Below are 25,215 nucleotides of genomic sequence, written 5' to 3'. Positions count from 1 at the left end.
GGCAAAAGATAGAGTAGATCAACAATCCCACAAGATAATTCTTCAAAAAAAAATTACTATGATCTATAAAACCCTAGTAAGACTGATCAAGAAAGAAGAAAAAGCATAAATAACCAAATGTAGATGAAATTAAGGGAATTCTTGAAAGGAAAAAAATTATAAAAAATGACCAGAAAAAGTGACAAACACATTGGAAAATATAGACTCATGTTTTTTTACATTTTTTTCTATTCAAAGTTAAATAATCACAGCAAAGAAAACTGTAGGCCTCACTGACTAATTCAATCAAACATTTAAGAAAGAAATAACCCATACTTTATGCAAACAATATGAGGGCTAGAAAAAAAGAGAATTCTTCCCAACAGGTTATGAGGCCAGCACAATGTTGAAAATCTGACAAACTTAAGGGAAAGTACAGACCAGTCTCACTTATGAACATAGATGCAAAAGTGATAAATAATATATTAGCAAATGGAAGACATATCTGTAACAAGGATGAAATATAACGGAGGTACATTTATACCAAGAATATGTTTAATATTTGAAAATCAATGCAAAACAGCCGATTAACATAACAAAGGAGAAAATATGTAATTACCTCAATACATGCAAAAAACTCATAATTTAACACTTATTTATGATAAAAATCCTCAGAAAATTAGGAATAGAAAAATATATCTTAAATTGAATAAAACCCATCTCTGAAAAACTTACTAACATAATAATTATGAAATAATATTAAAATATTGAATGTTTTTCTACTAGAACTAGTAACAAGGGAGTGATGTCCACTCTCATTATCTTTGTTCAACATTGTGCTTGATCTAAGTAGGGGCAAAAAGCAAGATAAAAAGTAATTTGTATAAAGATCAGAAGGAAAACACTAAAACTCTTTTTTTGCCAGTAGTATTGTGGTATATGTAGGAAGCCCAAAAGAATAAACAAAAAAGCTACAAAAACAATTATGAATTTTGCAACATCAAAGAATACAAGTCAGTATACAAAAATCGACTATATCCCTATCTAATAACAGTAAACAATTGAGAAATACTTTTCTTTGAGAAATATTCTTAAAACTACCCTATACAGGATAGATTTTTCAGATATCAACCTGAGAAGCACCAGGGATACATTCTACAGAGAGAAAGCATAACTGGTAAAACCTGTTTTTAAAAAACCAATCATTAGTCTCTGGTAATTGTCCTAAGAAGACACAGAAAATGAAAAAGCATTGATTCAAGAAAATATATTGAAACTTGGTTTAAAAAGTGAGAGTTTGTAGACCTGAGGCACAACTTGCTCTAGACTTCTCCTGCCTTCAAGCTGCCAGCATTTCCTGCTTTAACTCCAAGTTGAAAAGTCCAAATTCCTGCCGAGTGTGGTCAAGAGGTCAGAGGCTCCCTCCCCCTGCCAGTCTCAAACTAATAGGACAGAAGTTCTACTCCAGGTATGGAAAGTCAAAAATGCTGAGGTTCTGACTGTTCACACCAACATGCTCATAAGGTAGAAGTTTCATGCCAAAAAAATGTCAAACAGAAAATCAGAGGTTACCATCTCTACCCCAGCCTAGTGACTTAGAGGTTTTGCTCAGAGAATGAGATAGTCTCTAAGAACTGTGAATTCTGATGCTCTCTCCAAAGGAACTAGCTTAATTTAAAACAGTTTGAGAAATTCAAGCGTAAAAATGCCCTCAAAATTGATGAAGTATTTGATAGAAATAAAATAAGAGGTAGGTAGTTCCTCTTAATTAAGAATAACCAGCTAGAACACAGTCAGCTGCTTCACCGGAAGGAACCTAGAAAAGAGATAGCTAAGACGACTTCTCCTGAGGTTTGAATAAACCTCAAAGAATGGCTTCAAATATGACCCCTGTCCAAATTTAATGTTGGAATAATATATGGGCCCGGGTGTTCTCTAAAATAGCAGAGTAATCACTTGGCTCTAATTGTGATACCTAATAGCTAGAAGTGATATCAACAAAGGCAGACAGCCTTCCAGAGAGACCAGGGAAAGCATCAAAGAGAGCCCTGCTAAAACAAACGTTGCTGTCTCATATGTATACTGAAGGCTGCACCTTCTGAGGACAACATCAAATCCTTTGCAAGGTAAGGAAAGTAAATTTCACTTAAATAGTCTAGCCAGATTACTAAACAAATAAGCCAATAAGAATAAAAACCATAAATGGGGGAGTGAAATCAGTAATCAGCATCCAGAATTGCTATATTGCCTAAAATGTCCAGCTAACAAAAATATGAGACTTGCAAAGAAATAGGAAAGTGTTACCTATTCACAGGAAAAAGCAAGGCAACAGACATTGCCTCTGAGAGGGCCCAGATGTTGAATTTAACAAAGACCTCACAGCAACTTTTAAAAATATGTTTAAAGAACTAAAGAAGTAAGGGAAACTATGGTGATAATGCCCCATCAAATAGAGAATAGCAACAAGACATAGAAGTTACATAACATAGCAAATGGATCTTAGACCATACATAATAATTAACTCAAAATGGATAAAAGACTTAAATGTAAGATCTGAAACCATAAAACTCCTACATAAGTGGTAAACTCTGTGACATGGGTATTGGCAGTGATTTTTTTTTTTTTTGGATTTGACCCCAAAACCAAAAAAAATGTAATAAAAAATAAACAATGGGATTACATCAAATGAACTCTATCAGATGTTTAGAAAGAGGAAATGCCTATTCTTTTGAAATTCTCCCCCAAAAAAATTACAGAGGAAGGAACACTCCCAACCTCTTTTTATGAGGCCACTATCACCCTGATACCAAAACCAGACCAAGATACCACCAAAAAAGAATATTAGACGCCAATAACACTGATGAACACAGATGGAAAAATCCTCCACAAAATACTAGCAAACTGAATCCAACAATGTTAAAAGAATCATACACCATGATCCAGTGTAGTTTATCACATGGATGCAAGGCTGTTTCAGTATCCACAAATAAATCAGTGTGATATACCATATTAACAAATTGAAGAATAAAAACCATATGATCATCTCAATAGATGCAGAAAAAGCTTTTGATAAAATTCAATACCTGTTTAAGATAAAAAAAACTCTCCAGAAAATGGGGATAGAGGGAACATACTTCAACACAATAAAGGCCATCACTGACCTGCAAATAACATCATACTCAGTGGCGAAAAGCTGAAAGCATTCCCTCTAAGATCAGGAATGAGGCAAGGATGTCCATTGTCATTTTTATTCAGCATAGTTTTAGAAGTCCTAGCAACAGCAATCAGAGAAAAAAATAAAATGAATCCAAATTGGAAAAAAGAAGTAAAACTGTCACTGTTTGCAGATGACTTGATACTATACATAGAAAAATCCTAAAGATGCTACCAGAAAACTACTAGATCTCATAAATGAATGTGGTAAATAAATTTGGTTGCAAGATACAAAATCAATACACAGAAATCACTTGTATACAGTAACAATGAGACATCAGAGAGAAAAGTTAAGGAAACAATCCCATTTACCATCACATCAAAAAAGAATAAAATAACTAGGAATAAATTTACCTAAGGAAGCAAAATACTTGTACTCTGAAAACTGTAAGATGCTAATGAAAGTAAAGACAACACAAATGTTCTTTGATTGGAAGAATAAATACTGTCAAAATGACTATACTACAGATTCAGTGCAATCCCTATCAAATAACTAATGACTTTTTTTGAAGAACTAGAACAGAAAAGGTTTACAATTTGTGTGGAAATACAAAAGACCATGGATAGCCAAAGGAATTTTAGGTAAGAAAAATGGAGTTGGAAGAATCAGGTGCCCCGACTTCAGACCATACTACAAATCTTCAGTAATCAAGGCAGTATGGTACTGGCACAAAACCAGAAATATAGATTAATGGAACAGGATAGAATGACAAGAGATAAACCATATACCCCTGGTCACTAATCTATGACAAAGGAAGCAAGAATATACAATGGAGAAAAGGTTGTTTCTTCAGTAAGTGCTGCTGGGAAAACTGGACAGCTACATGTAAATGAACACTCCCTAACACCATATGGGCTTTGCTGGTGGGTTCAGTGGTAAAGAATTCACCTGCCAGTGAAGGAGACATGGGTCAGGAAGATCCCCTGGAGGAGGAAATGGCAACCCACTTCAGTATTCTTGCCTGGAAAATCCCATGGACGGAGGAGCCTGGCAGGCTACAATGGGGTTGCAGAAGAGTTGGACATGATTTAGTGACTAAACAACTACTAATACCATACACAAAAACTCAAAATGGATTAAAGACCTAAATGTAAGGCCGATACTATAAAACTCTTACAGGAAGACATAGGACAAACACTCCTTGACATAAATCACAGCAAGATCTTTTTCAATTCACCTCTTAGAATAATGAAAATAAAAACAAAAATAAACAAATGGGACCTAATTAATCTTAAAAGCTTTTGCACAGCAAACCATAAGTGAAACAAAAAGACAATCCTCAGGATGGGAGAATATATCTGCAAACAAAGCAACCAACAAGGGATTTATCTTCAAAGTATACAAACAGCTCATGAATCGCAATATTAAAAACAAAACAATCAAAAAATGGGCAGGGGGCTTCTCTGGTGGTCCAGTGGTTAAGAATCCACCTGCCAATGCAGAAGACATGGGTTCAATCCCTGGTCAGGGAATGTCCCACATACCATGAGGCAACTAAGTCTATGGGCCACAACTTCTGAGCCCACGTGCCACAACTGCTGAAGGCTGTGTGCCCGAGAGTCCATGCTCCTCAGCAAGAGAAGCCACCCTGATCAGAAGCCTGCATACTGTAATGAAGAGTAGACCCCACTCGCCACACTTAGAGAAGGACCTCATGCAGCAACAAAGACCCAGTACAGGCAAAAAGCAAGTAAATGAATAATTTTTAAAAAAATATAAAAATAGGCAAAAGATCTAAATAGACCTTTCTCCAGAGAAGACACACAGATGGCTAAAAAGCACATGAAACGATGCTCGACATCACTAATTATCAGAGAAATGCAAATCAAAACCACAATGAGGTATTACCTTAACACTAGTCAGAATGGCCATCATCAAATATATACAAACAATAAATGCTGAAGAGGGTGTGGAGGAAAAGAATCCTCCTACACTGTTGATGGGAATGCATACTGACACAGCTACTACAAAGAACAGTATGAAAGTTCCTTCAAAGACTAAAAATAGAACTATTATATGATCTAGCAATCCCACTTGTGGGCGTATATCCTGGAAAACCATTATTAGAAAAGATAAAGATACACGCACCCCAGTGTTCACAGCAGCACTGTTTACAATAGCCAAGACATGAAAGCCAAGACATAAATGTCCATCGACAGATAAACAGATAAAGAAGATTCCATTGTATATATATACAGTGGAATGTTACTCAGTCATAGTGAAGTGAAAGTCGCTCAGTGGTGTCTGACTTTTTGCAACCCCATGGACTATACATGGAATTCTCCAGGCCAGAATACTGGGTAGCCTTTCCCTTCTCCAGGAGATCTTCCCAACCCAGGGATTGAACTCAGGTCTCCCGCATTGCAGGTGGATTCTTTACCAGCTGAGCCATAAGGGAAGCCCTTAATTCAACCATAAAGAAGAACGAAATAATGCCATTGCAGCAACATGGATGGACCTAGAGATTATCATACTAAGTGAAGTAAGTCAGACAAAGATAAATAGCGTATATTACTCATACGTGGAATCAATAATAAATGTTATATAAATGAACTTATTTACAAAGCAGAAACAGACTTATAGATATTAAAAACAAATTTATGGTTACCAAAGGGGAAATGAGTATGCATGGGAGTGGGTGAGCTAAATCAGGACCTTGAAATTAGCATACACATACTACAATATACAAAAAAATAACCAAGAAGGATCTACTATATAGCACAGGCAACTCTACTAAATATTCTGTGATAACCTGTATGAGAAAAGAATCTGAAAAAAGAATTAATATGTGGATGTACAAACAAATCATTTTGCTATGTAACTAATCACTTTGCTGTGAAACTAACACAAAATTTAAAATCAACTGTACTTCAGTAAATTTTAAAAAAGAAAATGTGCATCATCAGGGAAATGAAAATTAAAACTACAATGAGAAATTACCTCGGACCTCTTAGAGTGGCTATTATAAAAAATACAGGAAATAACAAATGTTGACAAGGAAATGGATAAAAGGGAACTTTTGCACTGTTGGTGGGAAAGAAATTGGTTCAAGCACTGTGATAAATAGTATGGAAGTTTATCAAAAAATTAGAAATGGAACTACTATATGATCTAGCAATTCCACTTCTGAGTATGTATCCAAAGAAAATGAAAACACTGAAAAAGATCCATGCACCCTCTTGTTTATTGAAGCATTATTTACAGTAGCCAAGATACAGAAACAACTTAAGTGATCATCAATGATGAGTGGATAAAGAAAATATGCAATGGAATATTAATTCAGCCATAAAAAAAGGAAATCTTGGCTTTGTGAAAACATGAGTGGCTCTTGAGGCCAATATGCTAAGTGAATTATGTCAAACAGAAAGACAAATACTGTATGTTACATATATGTGGAATCTAAAAACAAACAAAAACTGCAAAAAAATAAGCTCATATATACAGATAACATATTGGTGGTTGTCAGAGGAGCAAGCAAGAGGGGGTGAAATAGGTGATAGGGTTCTGGGAAAAGAACCAAATGGAAATTCTAGTGTTGCAAAGTATAATAAATGAAAAGAAAAATTCAGTAGAGGAACTCAATAGTAGATTGAACTAGCAGAAATAAGAATCAGCAAATTGAAAAGTAGGTTGATAGAAATTATGCATTCTTAAGAAAAGAGAAAAATGCAGAAAATTAACAAACTTTAGAGAAGTATGGGACACTTACATGCACCAGTATGTCCATAATAAAGTAGTAGAATAAAGGAAGAGAGGAAAAGAACCTGAAAACTTCCAGAATTTGAAGAAGTCCAGGTAGGATAAAAGCAAAGATACCACACTGATACACATCATAGTAAAAATGCTGGAAAACTAGAAAATGTTAAAAATAACAGAAAAATGACTTATCACGTATTACCCCAAAAATAGGACAGACACAGGGGAAGCCAGAAGACTTTAGGGTGACATTTTCAAAGTGCTAAAAGGAAAAAAAAAATATATCAAACAAGATTCTTATCACCAGCAAAACCACATTCAAAAATGTAGGTTAAATAAAGATATTCCCAGAAAGGCTTATGGCTGAAATATTTACTTATAATTCCACTAATGCTATTAGCTATATTATTTGTATTTTGCCTGCTTTACAAGATTATTGCTTATTTTATTATCAAAAAAAAAGGTATTCCCAGATAAACAAAAACAGAATTTTCTTCTAGCAAAGCCATCCTTAAAGAATTACTGAGGGAGATCTTCAGGCTGAAAGAAAGTGACCCAAATGGTAATTTGAATCTAGACAAAGAAACAATACTGTTATGGTAGTTATAAACTAATAGAGTAAATGTGTATTTCTTCTCTTAACTGATTTAAAAAGCAATTTCTGAAACAATATGTATAAAATTGTATTGGTAGGCCAATAATATATAGAAATGTAATATGTTTTCCAATAACACAAAGAGGGTGGTGGGAGCAAAGTTGTATTGATATATGAGTAAGTAGATGATGGCTCTCCCAGAACAAATGAAGAAAGCCAGAATGGTAAATCAGAAGGTTAATATATAAACTTATAAATATATGTTTGTTCTCTTCTCTTGACTTTTATAAAAAATAAAATTATAGAAAGCATAGCAATATGTTGTTGGGGTTTGTAATACATATGGATATAATATGTATACCAGTAATAGCATATAAAAGAGAAAGAAGAAATGGTGCTACAAGAATAACATTTCTATATATACTGGAATTTAATACACATCAAAAGTAGATTCTTATAAGATGTATATGTTAAATCTCAGAATAACCACTAAGAGCTCCAAAAATATACGGTAAAATTTATCACTTTACTACTTAAATATCACTTAAATATTTAAGTATGTACTTAAGTACAAGCAAAGCAATAAGGAAGAATTAGAAGAATAGAAATACATGAGTTATGCAGGAAACCTAAAATGAAACATGTAACCTTGTATCAGTAATAACATTTAATGTGGATAGATAATAAAAAAAAACAATCAAAAGACAGATTGTTGGGCTGAATTTTTAAATAAATCAAGATCTAATTCCATGCTGTCTGAAGGTGACACCAAAAGATACAAAAGGGAAAAGTAAAAGGGTAGAAAAATATCATGCAAACATTAAAAAGAAACAAACTGGAATAGCTCTACTAATATCAGACAAAAAGATTTTGAATAAAAAATTTTTATTAAAGAGGGACATTTAAAGTGATAAAATGGTCAATATATCAAGAAGATGTAACAAACCTAACAACTAGCTTCCCTAATAGCTCAGTTGGTAAAGAATCTGCCTGCAATGCAGCAGACGCCAGTTCTATTCCTGGGTTGAGAAGATCCCCTGGAGAAGGGATGGGCTACCCACTCCAGTATTCATGGCCTTCCTTTGTGGCTCAGCTGGTAAAGAATCTGCCTGCAATGCAGCAGACGCCAGTTCTATTCCTGGGTTGAGAAGATCCCCTGGAGAAGGGATGGGCTAACCACTCCAGTATTCATGGCCTTCCTTTGTGGCTCAGCTGGTAAAGAATCTGCCTGCAATGCAGGAGACCTGGTTCAGTCCCTGGGTTGGAAAGATACCCTGAAGAAGGGAAAGGCTACCCACTCCTGTATTCTGGCCTGGAGAATTCCATGGACTATACAGTCCATGGGGTCACAAAGAGTCAGACACGACTGAGTGACTTTCACTTCACTTCACATACCTAACAACAGAGTTACAAAGTATCTGAAGCAATATCTGACAGACTCAAAGGGAGAAACAGACAATTCAACAATTACTGGATATTTTAATACTCTACTTTTAAATACAACACAAGAACTAGGCAGAAGGTCAAAAACTAAACAGAAGACTTGAAAAATGCCATGTGTAAGACCTCTGTACTCTAATCTACAGAAAGGAAATGTTTAAACATTATTTAAATGGAGGTACCATGTTTATGGGCTGGAAAACTCAGTATTTTTAAGATCCTTAGTCTACCAAATTTATCTATAAATTTATCAGAATTCACTAATAATCTAGCATATCTCAGTTGGTAAAGAGTCTGCCTGCAATGCAAGAGACCCAGGTTCGATTCCTGGATTGGGAAGATCCCCCGGAGAAGAAAATGGCAACCCACTCCAGTATTCTTGCCTGGAGAATCCCATGCTCAGAGGAGCCTGGCAGCTACAGTCTATGAGGTCGCAAGAGTTGGACTTGACTGAGTGACTAAGCACAACAACAACACATATCTTTTTATAGAAATTGACAAACCAATTCTAAAAATGTATGTTAGAAATTCAAAGGATCTAGAATAACTAAAACACATTTTGAAAAGAACAGAGTTGGAAGATTTCACTTCCTGATTACAAGATGTACTATAAACCTACATTAATTAGATACCGTGGTAGTAAAAGAAAAAAAAAAAAGACAAATAGACCAATGATTGTAGAAGAGAGAATTAAGAAATTGACCCACGCATACATGGTCAATTTATTTTTGACTAAGACACTAATACAAATCAATTAGGAAAGGAAAATCTTTTTAACAAATAATGATGGACAACTGAGCAAATAGGGGGAAAAATAGACCTTAATCCCTATCTCACACTGTAATCGGAATTAACTTGAGATGAATTATAGTCCTGAAAATGAAAACAAAGAATAATATCTTCATTACCATGGGATAGGCAATGATTACTTATACAGGAATCAAAAAAATTCAAAATAAAAGAAAAAACAAATTGTCCTTAAGGTAAATTAATCTTTTGCTCATCAAAAGACATTTTATTATCTTAAAGAAAATGGAACAATAAGTCACAAATGGAAGAAAATACTCACAATTACTTCTGATGAAAGACTCTTGAGCAAAATATATAAAGAACTCTGTTGAAGCTTTGGCACTACTCATTTCTGTAACCTTAAGTAGATAAACTTTCCAAACTTAGAATTTCTTTTTTATAAACATAATGGCTGGGCTTAAGTATCACAGTGGACATTTCTAAAGTGCTATGATTTTTTTAATCTACAGCAAGTTTATTGGTATAAATTACATAAAGAAGAGGATGGTAGGAAAGGAATATGAATAAAGATCATTTCAGTAATTGTCAATAGCTTTTAAGTACCCCTGGGTATGGGGGTTTACATTAAAGTAGAAACTCTATTTACAAAGAAAAAAATGTGAAACTCTCCAACTAGGATAGGAAAATGATAAGGATATTTTATAAATGCCATAGGAATGTAGACTGGCAGATAGTGAGAATTACAAAATGTTTGTTAATCCATTGTGCATGTCCTTCTGTTTTTCAGGAAAGTGACGCTAGAATAAAGGAATATTAGAAATGAGGAAAATAGAGTGTTTATTATAAGAAGGAATTTGATACCATTGAACACATCACTTAGTATTTACCTAACTTTTATAAATAAGTATAATATTTAAAATTTGTAACATCTCCTTAAAGGTCTTTTAAAAAGCCAGTAACCATTTCCCTTGGAAATGGGAGAATTGATTAGATCTTTTTTTAAAAGAAGTTCTAATTCATGTTATTCTTGGTCTATTTTCAGATGAAACTAGGTCATTTACTAAAATATTATTTGATATAAAAAATAAGAAAAGGGATTTTGTATTTTTCCACCATTATATTCAATTACCCTAAATATGTCAGTTATTGCTTCTCCTGTATCATTGTTAAAATTTTTCAAAATAATTGTCATAACATGAGCATAGAAAAGTTCTCACAGGGGAAAAACAAAGCCTTATTTTAAAACTTATAGGAATTAATAATTATCTATGAAACATTAGAAAATTTCTCATTTTTTTTCATTTCATTTTCAGGCTTAACTGAGTTGAATGACAGTCCAGTTCCCCAGGAACTTGAGCGCTGCAAGTCTCCTACTTCAGGTAAACATGAATGGTAATTTTCAGGCTTCTGGTAACTCATTGTACTAATCCACTGCCTTATCTTCATAATTCTTGGGAAATTCATAATTTTGGTAATTAGGTATAAAATTTGATTCCAAAATAAAATATAAATGTCTTAAAATATTTATGGCTTCCCAAAAAATTAAGATCAAATGTATGAGTGCAATACTTTTAAAGACATTTTGAAGGAAGGTTATTCTACAGACATATATTAGTAATGCTAAGTAAAAATTGGTTATATTATGTAGAAATTGTCTTACAGCTAGAGCTTAATTAGTGGGAAATACACACTATAGGCAGAGGAGCATAAGACACCAGCCCTCTGAATCATAGTTTTGAAACATATGTATTTGTTGGCAAAGAAAAATTATAATGTATGTTGGGAGTAAAACAAAGTGTAAGCCCATTATATTAAAAACATGAGTATAAAGGTTATTAGGAGTAAGTTTTTGCAATATTTGCAAAATTAAGGAGTAAGTTTTTAAAGTATGTGAAAAAAATTTTAACAGGTAGAAATTGGTGGTAGTAATCATTATGAATGATTTGCTTTTTAAAAAAATTTGTATTTACCTGATTTTACTATAATATACACATAGTATTATATAAATTCTTAAGCACCAAAAAGTTAGATATATCTTTGACATTGAACTGTAGGTCTGTTTTCATAGGGTACCCAAATATTATAATTTTTATTTAAAAAATTATTTTAAACCATGCAAACTTATAAACAGTAATCTCTTTATAAGGCAGTGAATTTTGACCTTTAGAAATTCAGCTGGAATTGTGACATTTCAGTTGTTTATTCTTTAGGAATGTAGATTGAGTAGAATCTATTTGTGTCCTGTGTAAATTTCTGTTTTAATCATATCCATTTAATCCTTATTGTACTGCTTTCATTTTAAGCCTTTACCCTTTCTTTTGTATTCCCATTGGCATCATCCTAATCTAGGTATTTATTATACCTATGATATCACAAAGATAAATCTAACAGGTGTCTCTGTTTTCCATGTCTCCCTCTTAGAATTCATTTTGCATATCATGGTGCAAAATTAATCTTCTTAAAATATTACTTTGGTATATCCCTGCATCAGAAATCTTCAATTAAAATGTAATTCAACATCCTATATCAAATTTAGATAATTTAACCTCACTTTAAATTCTCATCCATAATCTGAATTTGAAAGTAATACATGTATTAGGTTTTAACATCAAAAATGGAATAAAAACCTTTCCCTTTCATCTTTCCCCATGCATTGTTTCCATCCTCTTGAAAAAATAAACATTATTGTTAGTTTCTTGTTTATCCTTCTAGACAGTTTGTGTTTGTAAACAAAAAGAAGTAGGCTTTTGCTTTCTGTTTTATACAAAAGCAGTATATTGTATGTATTTCACTGTACTTTGCTTGTTTCACTTTACAGCGTATCTTGCTTTCCATTTCATTATTTTCTTATTCTTATTTACATTATATGATATTGAATTACATGTGTATACTATAATTTATTTAATCACTTACCAGTTAAAGGATACTTAGTTTAGTACCAGTCTGTTGCTATGTCAAACTGCTGCAGTAACTAAATGTTGTGCAGGTATACCAATTGGATGAATTCCTAAAACTGAAGTTGCTGGGTCAAAGAGCATAATACTTGTTTAATCTCCAGTTGTTCTCCTTGGGGTTTGTAACTTTTCATTCCTTCCAGCAATAACATGAAAATACTTGTTATCAAATTTTTTAATTTTTGCAAGTCTGTTTAGTAAAAGGGATATGTCAATTTTCAAAAGGATATAAGTTTCAATTTACCTCTCACATATTGTAAGTGATGTTGAATACCTTTTCATATATTTAAGAGCTCTTTAAATATTTTGTAAATTATCTATTCATATACTTTGCTCATTTTCTATAGCGTTGTTTATTCTTTTCATAATAATTAGTCTTCTAATAAGTTAAAATTTTCTCTGTGACATGAGACCCAAATGTTTTCTTCAATTTAACTTTTAACTTTGCTTATGGTGTGTTTTATTGTAGAGTAGTTTTTTTTTTTAATAATCAGACATTGATCTTTTCCTTTAAGGACTTCTTTCTTTATGCCCAGCAATTTAAATACTATACATTATCTACTTTTTTTAATGTTTTAGTAGAATTCCTCTGTCAGTCTTTACCCATGGTTACTTATTTGCATCTTTGTACTTCCTCTGAAATGTACAATGAACATGTGCAAAGATTGAGAGCCTTTAATTAGGCTACCAATTAGTTGATCTATTTTCTGTTTATTTACACCCAAACAATGGTTTTACTATTTTTTGGTTTTTTACCTTACTGATTTCTGCTTTTATCATTATTAGTACCCTCTTCTGTTTTCCTTCATTTTTTCCCTGTCACCTTTTTGTGGTAGATGCTTAATTCATTTATATTTATTATTTCTTACATATTGATATAACAGGGCTAAATTTCTCTTTGAACTCTGCATTAAATATATAATACCTTTTGATATATTATGATTGCATTAACAGTATTTTATATATAGTAAACAATTTGTTTATATTTCTTTGACCCAAGAATTATTTAATGTAAGTGTGTAGCATTAGGCAGCTGAAAGTATTACCTTATTATGTCTTTTATGTCCTTACTTACATTTTGATTACTTGATTTGTCAAAGATGGGAAACAGGCAAATTAAAATATTGTATTAATAATGTATTTCTATTTGTTCTTATATCTTCTATTTTTTCTTTATATTCATGTGTAAATATTCAAAGATATATACATCCTTTATGTTAATCACCATTGTTCATATTATATTGTGTCCCACCTGATATCACCTTTTTGCTATTAATACCACAACTCTTGCTTTTATTTGTAATTTCTTTTTATATTTCTTGGCCTTAATTATTTGGGGATAAACTTTTTTTTAACTGAGGTATAATATATAAACCTCAAAGTGCATAATTCTTAAGAGTTCAGGTAGACTAGTTTTTACAAATGAATACTCCATGTAAACGTACCCATATCAAGATATGGAATGTTACTAGATGCCACTCTTTTGCCCCTCTCAGCCACTAACACCCAGAAAGATACCTACTATTCTGACTTTTATCATCATAGATTAGCTTTGTGGGTTTTGGACTATCAGATGAATGAAATCATTCAATATTTACATTTTATTTTTTGCTTTTTTTTTCCAATATATATAATATTCATCTATGTTGCTGATGATATTTATTGATGTGTAATACTCCATTATACAAATATATCTCTATGCAGTTTATTATTGCTGAATATTTAGGTGGTTTTCAATTGGGAGCTATTATAAGTAAAGCTGCTATGACCAATCTTGTACAATTTTTAGTACAAATATAATTTATCTCTGTGTTACATGTATCTGGGAGTGGAGTTTTGGGATTATAGGGTATGCATAGAAGGCAATGGCACCCACTCCAGTCCTCTTGCCTGGAAAATTCCATGGACGGAGGAGCCTGGATGGCTGCAGTCCATGGGGTCGCTAGGAGTCGGACACGACTGAGTGACTTCACTTTCACGCCTTGGAGAAGGAAATGGCAACCCACTCCAGTACTCTTGCCTGGAGAATCCCAGGGATGGGGGAGCCTGGTGGGTGGCCATCTCTGGGGTTGCACAGAGTCGGACACGACTGAAGCGACTTAGCAGCAGCATATGTTAAACTTCAGTAAATATTACTGAATTTTCTAAAGTGGTTACACCAACTTTACTTTCATTAATAACATATAAAAGTTCTATTTGTTCCACATACTCGCCAATGTTTTTATTTTTCCAACTTTAGTCATTCTGAGGTATATATAGGACTATCTCACTGTGGAATCAAATTGCAATGCATGTCCCTGATGTCTAATGATTTTGATGAACTTCTTTTATGTTAATTGACTACTTTTAATATCATCTTTTATGAGATATTCAAGTCTTCTACTCATTGTTACTATGTTGCCAACTTTTGATAGATAAGAAATTCTGTGTATGTGTATAGATAGGTAGATACATACAAAGAAGTACTTTTGTTGGGTGTATATAGAGCAAACTATCTTTTCCCATTCTGTGCCTCATCTTTTACTCTCTTAAAGGTGGTCTTTTGATGAACAAAATATTTTAATGCTAATGTTGCTCAATGTATCAGTATATTTTTTATTGTTAATGCTTCATGTGTTTTGTTTTTAAAAACGTCTTTGTCTACCCTAAGGTCATAAACCTATTTCCCTGTTTTCTAGGAGCCTCATTGTTTTACCTTCAATTTTAAGTTCAAGTTTCACTTGAAATGTATTTCTGTGTCTAATGTGAGGGAAGAGTCAAGGTTTATTACTTTCATTTAGGTATCCAGTTGATAAGGACCATTTATGAAAAAACGATCATTTCCTCTAGGCATTAAAATGGTACTTTTGTCACAAATTAGTGTATTCTACTATGTATCTATGTTTCTAGACCTTATGTTCTATTTCATTTGCATGTTTATCTATCATTTATCCTATTCCTCACTGTTTTAACTGCTGTAGCTTTGCAGTATTGCTGATAGTATAGGTCCTTCAATTTTGTTTTTGTGGTTCTTTTTCAAGAATGCTATAGCTATTTTAGGTGTTTTGTGTTTTCATATAACTTTTAGAAAAAAATTATCAGATTGCACACAAATCAACAGGCTTGGATAGTGACTACAGTTTCATTGTATCTGTAGATCAGTTCGTGAGAACTGATATTCAACAATGAATTTTCCATTTGGTATCTCTTCATTTATTTCTTCTTTCAGTAATATTTTTATTTTTCTTTGTAGAGGTCTTACACATCTTTCATTACCTTTATTACTCAGTATTTGATTTTTTATGTTATAAATTTTTTAATATCTTTTTTATGCTTTGTGGCTTTAATATAAAAGTAATTAATTTTTGTATATTGATATTATATCCAGAACATTTGATAAACTTATTTAAATTCAGTAATTTATCAGTTCTTTTAGATTATCTATGTATCTAATTATCCTCCATGGGGTCGCAAAGAGTCGGACACGACTGAGCAACTGAACCAAACCGAACTGACTCTGTTAAAAGGACAATTCTATTTCTTCTTTCTAAAGGAAGAAATCAGCTAGAACCTCCAAAACAATGTTGAATAGATGTGATGTTAGCAGATATCTTTTCTTTTTTTCCAGTCTCAGGTATATGTCTTTCAAGATTTCATAGTTAATTATGAGGATTCCTACAGGCTTTTAATAGACCTTCTACTTTTAGTCCTCTGCCTTGGATGTTTCTTCTTTTATTAATGTTAAAGCGGATCTGGAAACACTATCACATTTTTTTTTTTTTTGGCAAAGCACTCAAAGGACTTTGCATGCAATCAAATAGATTGCTTCAAAACAGGAAGATTTTGACTACTTTTGTATTATGTTATTTGGAACAGAAATGCTTGACTAAGATTCATTATCACTTCAGTGCCTTATTTGAGAATGGTTTACTGGCAGATCCCATTCTTCTTTAGTAGCCATTTTAAACTATAAATAATCATGATTGAGGAATGATATTTTTTGTTACATTAGCTTTCTAATCACTATATATATTTCTTAAAATATGTGAAGTTTATTTTTCTGAGGAAAATACCAACAGATTTCTTTTATCTTCGTTAAAATTGCGGGAAATAATGAATATTTGCTTATTCCATTCATCATGAAAAAGGAAAAGTAATTGTATTATATTAATGAATCTTTTTAAGCCCACAAAGTAGAATGTGTTCAACACTATTTCCAGAATACTATGCCAACAAACGTACATTAAAACAACATTCTGCAATCTCTTGCTGTTGTAAAAATTGTTACATTCAATCTAGATTATCAGGAAAGGTATAATTATGGTAAATGAAGATTCTTAGCCCAATCAAATCTTAAAATGTAAGCATGAAAAAAAAAATCATTTAAAATTTTAACAGTAGCTTTATAAAATTCATGATGTATATTATCTTTAGAGGTAGAAAAGAATGAAAATATAAACAGTTAAAATGTTTAGATAACTTACAAGTGATAGAATCAATATACATGATTAAGAATATTTGTAATACATTCTAACTTTTGAAAAACTAATAAAAACAGTCATGCCTCCTAGCAAGTCTCCTTGATTTATACACTTAGAGAAATTTCATAGGTCTGATTAGTAATAATAATTATTATGTTTATATCTCAGTATATCTTCCTTTTTAATGTATATATGGCATTTAAAAGCCAATATTCTTTTTTCCTCATAATGCAGTGGCTTTTAAGCTTAAAACCTGTATCAGAATCATATGAAGAATTTTTGTTAAAACATAGATTGTTGAGTATAAGAGATTCGAATTCAATAAATCTAGAGTGGGGCCTGGTAGTTTGCATTTCTAGCAAGTTCCCAGGTGGTACTAATGCTTCTGGTTTCTGGACTCCTGGAGAACCATGACTCTATGAAAAATTTTTTTTTTTTTTACATTATTTGTTCAGTAGTTGCTTCCCTTCTCAGTTTCTGTTTTGGGATCCCAAACCCTCACCTATTTAAGTCTGCTAAAAAACATATTAAAACATTGACACAAATATCTCTGAGTAAGAGAGATCGAAATAAAGAAAGCCAGAGACCAGTAATCATGTTATAACTCTGCTTTCTTAAAACTCCCTTTTATGCCAATAAACTGCAAGTAATACAGGGTGAAGTTTCAGACTATTAAATACTTCCTTTAGGATAATATGAGAGAACAGAATAGGGATTGAGAGCTAAAAGGATCCCACTGAACCAATGAAAACATTGATATTCTCAGCTTTCAAGATAACAATCATTTCATATTATTCATTCACCCAACTGTTACATTCAAAAAGTAAGTCAAAGTGTCTATAGTTAGAGTGATATTATGATATCCACTGAGAATAAACTAATGAACAAACTAAAAATATCCCGTGCCAAATGGACCTGACAGTCTATCTGCAGAAATAAACATTAAAGCAATAGTTATACAAATTATTATCTTTCCTTAAAGCTGTGTAACCATTTTTCACTCACCAGGTAAGGTTGTGCAGTTTGGGTACTGCAGAAACATACTTCCCAAAGAGGTGAGCAGAAGCTAACATCAGCACTAGCTCTACCAAATCTGGAATAGGACTGCAATCCCCTAAGAAAACAGTCCCTTTTTCTTTGGGCCAAGAGTTGAAAATTAATCAAGCCCTCAACTGTAGGGTTATGTCTGCCCGCAAGGTGTGCATTTTTCTAATTTGTTCTCCTTGAAGGTTTGCCTTTAAAAATCATTTTCTGAGTTTAACATTTTTGGGGAGGGTTAGCATTAGGTCGTAATACTGCTGCTACCTATACAGCCATCCATCCTCAAGATTCTCACTGTCTACAATATACAATAGCATAATATTTATCCCTAAAGGTATCTTTATTAAAAATTAACATGGAAACTAGTGCCACAAAATACTAAAAAAAAAAAAGTTCTGTTCTCAAACATGGGTTAAAGCTAGGTCTTAGAGCCTAGTTTTAATGCCATTTCTGTGTAATTCTACATGTCTAGAACCCCATAACATCCTTCAAGAAAGAAAGCTTCTTCCTTTCAAAGTGTCCTCTGTTGCAGCAGTACCAAAATACTCAGGTAAAGGCACAAAACAGTTATTTTGTGCCTTCCAAATGGTTATTATGAAAGTCACCTCTAAGATAAAAACTCTTGGTTCATTTGGGCTAAAAAATTACATGCCAATAGTTTTTTATTCCCTTCCTTTAGGACTTGCTACCAGAACTCCCGAGGCAGCACCAGGCTTTTATAGGAATGAAATACCAGCTATGAGACAGAGGATTCAAGTACATCATTTGCCAGGTGAAAGTGAAAATTTCTTTTATGAGCAAAGAAGCTATTATCTCCACAATTTGTTCCAAAACCTTTCTTATTTGTTGTGCTAAAAATACATCTCCCTTATGGTGAATAAAGACCAATTTCCCTAAAGCATTGGTTAAAATTATAAATATGAACTTCATTAGATATACAGAAGGAATTCCTAAGGCTTTTGAAATGTGCCACATAATTTTGATAGTGAGGTTTTCTACTTTAAACCTGGATAATTTCATCAGGCCTATAAGAAAATATGAAGTGGCCAACAGAGAATTGAGGGAAAACCTAAGAGACAAAAACTAGAGTAGTTTTGTAAAAATTCTCCTATATTCTTCGTGATACAATTAAATATTTTCTGTGATCAGAAACAATTGTGATGCTCATGGAAACTCCAAAGAACTGCCTCAAAGAGGCAATGCTCTCTCAGAAATAGTGAGCAAAAAGAAAAGTCCTATATATTTTATGCAGGCTCATTGCATATTTGGTGCTATTCACAGGAACCAAATCAGAAGAGGGAGGGGACAGATGTACAGTATGGCTGACTCATTTTAATGTTTGACAGAAAACAACAAAATTCTGTAAAGCAATTATCCTTCAATTAGAAAATAAATTTTTAAACACTACATAGCTTTCTTAAAATAGGCATTCATTACAAAATGACTTATGACTAGATTTACAGGCAAATTTGGCCTTGGAGTAGAAAATAAAGCAGAGGAAAGGCTAACAGAGTTTTGCCAAGAGAACGTGCTGGTCATAGCAAACACCTTCTTCCAACAACACAAGAGAAGACTCTACACATGGACATCACCAGATGGTCAATACCGAAATCAGATTGATTATATTCTTTGGAGCCGGAGATGGAGAAGCTCTATACAGTCAGCAAAAACAAGACCAGGAGCTGACTGAGCTCAGATCATGCATTCCTTATTGCAAAATTCAGACTTAAACTGAAGAAAGTAGGGAAAACCACTAGACCACTCAGGTATGACCTAAATCAAATCCCTTACAATTATACAGTGGAAGTGACGAATAGATTCAAGGGATTAGATCTGATAGAGTGCCTGAAGAAATATGGACGGAAGTTCGTGACATTGTACAGGAGGCAGTGATCAAGACCATCCCCAAGAAAAATGCAGAAAGGCAAAACGGTTGTCTGAGGAGGCCTTACAAATAGCTGTGAAAAGAAGGGAAGCAAAAGGCAAAGGAGAAAAGGAAAGATATACCCATTCAAATGCAGAGTTCCAAAGAAGAGTAAGGAGAGAGAAGAAAGCCTTCCTCAGTGATCAATGCAAAGAAATAGAGGAAAACAATAGAATGGGAAAGACTAGAGATCTCTTCAAGAAAATTAGAGATGCCAAGGGAACATTTCATGCAAAGATGGGCACAATAAAGGACAGAAATGGTTTGGACCTAACAGAAGCAGAAGAGATTAAGAAGAGGTGGCTAGAATACACAGAAGAACTATACAAAAAATATCTTCATGACCCAGATAACCACGATGGTGTGATCACTCACCTAGAGCCAGACACCCACGAATGCAAAGTCAAGTGGGCCTTAGGAAACATCACTATGAACAAAGCTGGTGCAGGTAATAGAATTCCAGTTGAGCTCTTTCAAATCCTGAAAGATGATGCTCTGAAAGTGCTGCACTCAATATGCCAGCAAATTTGGAAAACTCAGCAGTGACCACAGGACTGGAAAAGGTCAGTTTTCATTCCAATCCCAAAGAAAGGCAATGCCAAAGAATGTTAAACTACTGCACAACTGCAGTCATCTCACATGCTGGCAAAGTAATGCTCAAAATTCTCCAAGCCAGGCTTCAGCAGTACATGAACTGTGAAATTCCAGATATTCAAGCTGGATTTGGAAAAGGCAGAGGAACCAGAGATCAAATTTCCAACATCCGCTGGATCATCGAAAAAGCAAGCGAGTTCCAGAAAAAGCACTTCTAGTTCTGCTTTCTTGACTACGCCAAAGCCTTTGACTGTGTAGATTACAACAAACTGTGGAAAACTCTTCACGAGATGGGAATAACAGACCACCTTACCTGCATCCTGAGAAATCTGTACGCATGTCAAGAGGAAACAGAACTGGACATGGAACAATAGACTGGTTCCATATAGGGAAAGGAGTACATCAAGGCTGTATATTGTCACCCTGCTTATTTAACTTATATCAGAGAAGGCAATGGCAACCCACTACAGTACTCTTGCTTGGAAAATCCCATGGACAGAGGAGCCTGGTGGGCTGCTATCTATGGGGTCGCACAGAGTCGGACACGACTGAAGCGACTTAGCAGCAGCTGCAGCTTATTTAACTTACATGCAGGGTACATCATGCAAAATGCCAAGCTGGATGAAGCACAAGCTGAAATCAAGATTGCTAGGAGAAATAGCAATAATATTAGATACGCAGATGACACCACCCTTATGGAGAAAGTGAAGAAGAACTAAAGAGTCTCTTGATGAAAGTGAAAAAAGAGAGTGAAAAATTTGGCTTAAAACTCAGCATTCAAAAAACTACAATTATGGCATCTGGTCCCTCACTTCATGGCAAATAGATGGGGAAACAATGAAAGACTTTTGGCGGGGGGCTCCAAAATCACTGCAGATGGTGACTACAGCCATGAAATTAAAAGATGTTTGCTCCTTGGAGGAAAAGCTATGACCAACCTAGACAGCATATTAAGAAGCAAAGACATTACTTTGCCAAAAAAGGTCTGTCTAGTCAAAGCTATGGTTTTTCCAGTAGTCATGAATGGATGTGAGAGTTGGACTATAAAGAAAGCTGAGCACTGAAGAATTGATGCTTTTGAACTGTGTTGCTGGAGAAGACTCTTGAGAGTCCCTTGCACTGCAAGGAAATCCAACCAGTCAATCCTAAAGGAAATCAATCCTGAATATTCATTGGAAGGACTGATGCTAAAGGTGAAACTCCAGTACTTTGGCTACCTTATGTGAAATACTGACTCACTGGTAAAGACCCTGATGCTGGGAAAGATTGAGGGCAGGAGGAGAAGGGAATGACAGAGGATGAAATAGTTGGATGGCATCACTGACTCAATGGACATGAGTTTGAGCAAGCTCTAGGAGTTGGTGATGGACAGGGAAGCCTGGCATGCTGCAGTCCACAGGGTCACCAACAGTCGGACAAGACCAAGCAACATAACTGAACTGAGATTTACATCATTAACCAGCATGAATTACCACTGTTCTAGACCCCAAATAAAATCAATGGCCAAGAAACATAAAAATGATTATAACCGAGAACTTTCCATTTTTCTTATATAATAATACGACACCTCTCTGGCATGCCATTTTCTGATGAGAAACCTGAAGCTCAGAGTATTTAAATAAGTGGAGCTGGAACCCCCAGTGAGTTATATTTGGGTGTAAAGCCTAAGATTTCCGTCTAATTTTCATTAATAAATTGAGAACAAGAAATATGAGAATTACAAGAAATAATTACTATTGAAGTTGTATGACATCCCATTTGCAGAGACAAGATGGCAGAGTAGAAGGATGTGCACGCACCTCTTCTTAGAAAAGTATCAAAGTCATAACTAACTGCTGAAATCCACCAACAATAAACAGTGGAGCTACCAAGAAAAGATCCTGTACATCCAAAGGCAAAGAAGAAGTCACAGTGAGACATTGGGAAGGGTACAATCATGATAAATCCATACCTGCCAGGTGATCAACCCACAAACTGGAAAATGATTATAACACAGAAATTCTCCCGCAAGAGTGAAAGTCTGAGCCCACTTCAGGCTCCCTACCTTGAGAGTCTGGCCTCAAAATGAGGAGCCCCCAGAGAATCTGGCTTGGAAGGCCTCTGGAGTTTGTTCGTGGGAATTCTGTAGGACTGGGAGAAACACAAACTCCACTCTTGGAGGGCACACATAAGGTCTCATGCATACCAGGACCCAGGAAAAAAAGCAGTGGCCTCATAAGAGCCAAAGCAGACTTACCTGCTAGTATTGGGTGGGGGGGCTGTCCTGTGGAGGCAGGGGGCAGCTATGGCTCACTACAAGGACAAAAACTAGCAGAATACTTATTAGTGTGAACCCTCCTGGAGGGTTTCCTCTCCAAGATTTGACTCCATCCAACAGGCTCCAGTGCTGGGACATCTCAGACCAAACAATCAACAGGTTAGGAACTTAGCCCCACCCATCAGCAGACAGGCTACTTAAAGTCTTCCTGAGCACATAGCTGCCCATAAAACACAGCCCTGTCCACCAGAGGGACAAGACCCAGCTCCACCCACCAGTAGCTGGGAACCAGTTCCTCCCACCATGAAGCTAGTGTAAGCCTCATTAACCAGGGGGCAAACAGTAGAAGTGAGAAGAACTATAACCATGCAAACTGAGGAATGGAAACCACAATCACAGAAAGTTAGTGTGAGACAGAGGACTATGTGCCAGATGCAGGAATAAGATTAAATCCCAGATGAACAACTAAGTGAAGTGAAGACAAACAATCTATCTGAAGAATTCAAAGTAATGATAGTAAAGACCCAAGACCTCCCAAGAATGGAGGCATAGATCAAGAAGAGACAGGAAATGTTTAACAAAAACCTAGAAGACCTAAAGAGCAAACAAATAGATGAATAATACAATAACTGAAATACAAAATACATTGAAAGGAATCAATAGCAGAATAAGTAAGGCAGAATAACAGATAAGTGAGCTGGAAGACAGAATGGTGGAAACCATGGCTGTGGAACAGAATAAAGAAAAAAGAATGAAAGAACAGTGTAAGAGACCTCTGGGACAACATGAAATGCACCAACATTCACATTATAGGGATCCCAGAAGGAGAAGAGTGGAAAAAAAGGACCTGAGAAAATATTTGAAGAGATAATAACTGAAAACTTTCCTAATATAAGAAAGGAAACATTCACCAAAGCCCTGGAATCATGGAGTCCAGGCAGAATAAACCCAAGAAGAAACACACGAAGACATGTAGTAATCAAACTGATAGAAAATAAAGACAAAGAAAAAATAACTAAAAGTAACAAGAAGAGATCAACAAATAATGTACCAGGAACTCCCATAAGGTTATCTGCAGGCCAGAAGAGAGTGGCATAATATTTTTAAAGTGATGAAAGGGAAGAACCTACAACCAAGAATACTCTACCCAGCAAGGATATCATTCAGATTTGATGGAGAAATCAATAGCCTTACAGAGAAGCAAAAACTAAGAATTCAGTACTGTCAGACCAGCTTTGCAACGAATGCCAAAGGAACTTCTCTAGGGGAAAAGAAAATGTCATAACTAGAAACAAGAAAATTATGAATGGAAAAGCTCTCTGGTGAAGGCCAACACATGATAAAGGTGGGAAGTATTCCACACACAAATACAATCTCAAAACCAGCAACTGTGATAAGAGGAGAGTACAAATGCAGTATATTGGAAATACACTTGAAATTAAAAGATCAATGACTTAGAACAATCTTGTTTATATACAGACTGTTATATCAAAACCTCATGGTAACTGCACACTGAAAATCTACAAAGATACACACACACAAAAGAAAAAGTAATCAAACACAACAGTAAAGTTAGTCATCAAATCACAAGAGAAGAGAGCAAAAGAGGAAGGTAAGAAAAAAGACCTTCAAAAATAGATCCAAAACAATTAAAATGGCAATAAGAATATGCATATTGATAATTACCTTAACCATAAATGGATTAAATGCCCCAACCAAAAGCCTGAGTAGCTGAATGGATACAAAAATAAGACCCATATATATGCAGATATATACAAAAGACCAACTTCAGATCTAGAGACACATACAGACTGAAAGTGAGGTGATAGAAAAAGGAATTTTATGCGAATGGAAATTAAAAGAAAGCTGGAGTAGCAATACTCATATTAGACAAACTTTAAAGACTGTTACAAGAGACAAAGAAGAACATTACCTAAAGTTAAAGGAATCAATCCAAGCAGAAGATACAATTCTAAATATATATGAACCTAATATAGCAGTACCTCAATATATAAGGCAAATATACTAACAGCCTTAAAAGGAGAAATCAACAGTGACACAGTAATATTGGGGGACATTAACACCCCACTGTCAATGAACTGATCATTCACAAGAAACTCAATAAGGAAACACAGGCCTTAAATGACGCATTAGACCAAATGAACTTAATTGATATTTATAGACTATTCAAAAGTCTATGAATATAAATCCAAAAGGAGCAGAATACACATTCTTCTTAACTGCACATGGAACATTTTGCAGGATGGATCACATGCTGGCCACAAAGTGGCCTCAGTACTTTTAGGAAAAT

At 34.4% G+C, this 25,215-nt stretch overlaps 1 protein-coding gene across 7 annotated transcripts in view; it reads left to right on the top strand.

Moving 5' to 3' along the window:
• The window catches only part of STXBP5L (syntaxin binding protein 5L), a 379,816-nt gene that overhangs the window by 290,291 nt on the left and 64,310 nt on the right, over positions 1-25,215 (top strand). For 4 of the 7 annotated variants that reach the window (XM_081571857.1, XM_081571856.1, XM_081571859.1 and 1 more), the window contains 2 exons: positions 10,988-11,053; positions 18,809-18,901. In XM_081571857.1, coding sequence (XP_081427983.1) covers positions 10,988-11,053; positions 18,809-18,901 — 159 coding nt within the window. The remainder of the gene's footprint in view (positions 1-10,987; positions 11,054-18,808; positions 18,902-25,215) is intronic. The other 3 variants (XM_081571861.1, XM_081571860.1, XM_081571862.1) reach the window with 1 other exon arrangement.

Source organism: Giraffa tippelskirchi, chromosome 2, assembly GCF_054371585.1.
Source record: "Giraffa tippelskirchi isolate mGirTip1 chromosome 2, T2T-mGirTip1v1.2.pri, whole genome shotgun sequence".
NCBI classification, from domain to species: domain Eukaryota; kingdom Metazoa; phylum Chordata; class Mammalia; order Artiodactyla; family Giraffidae; genus Giraffa; species Giraffa tippelskirchi.
The sequence above is the reverse complement of the archived record's forward strand: the minus strand, read 5'-3'. Positions and strand labels throughout refer to the sequence as shown.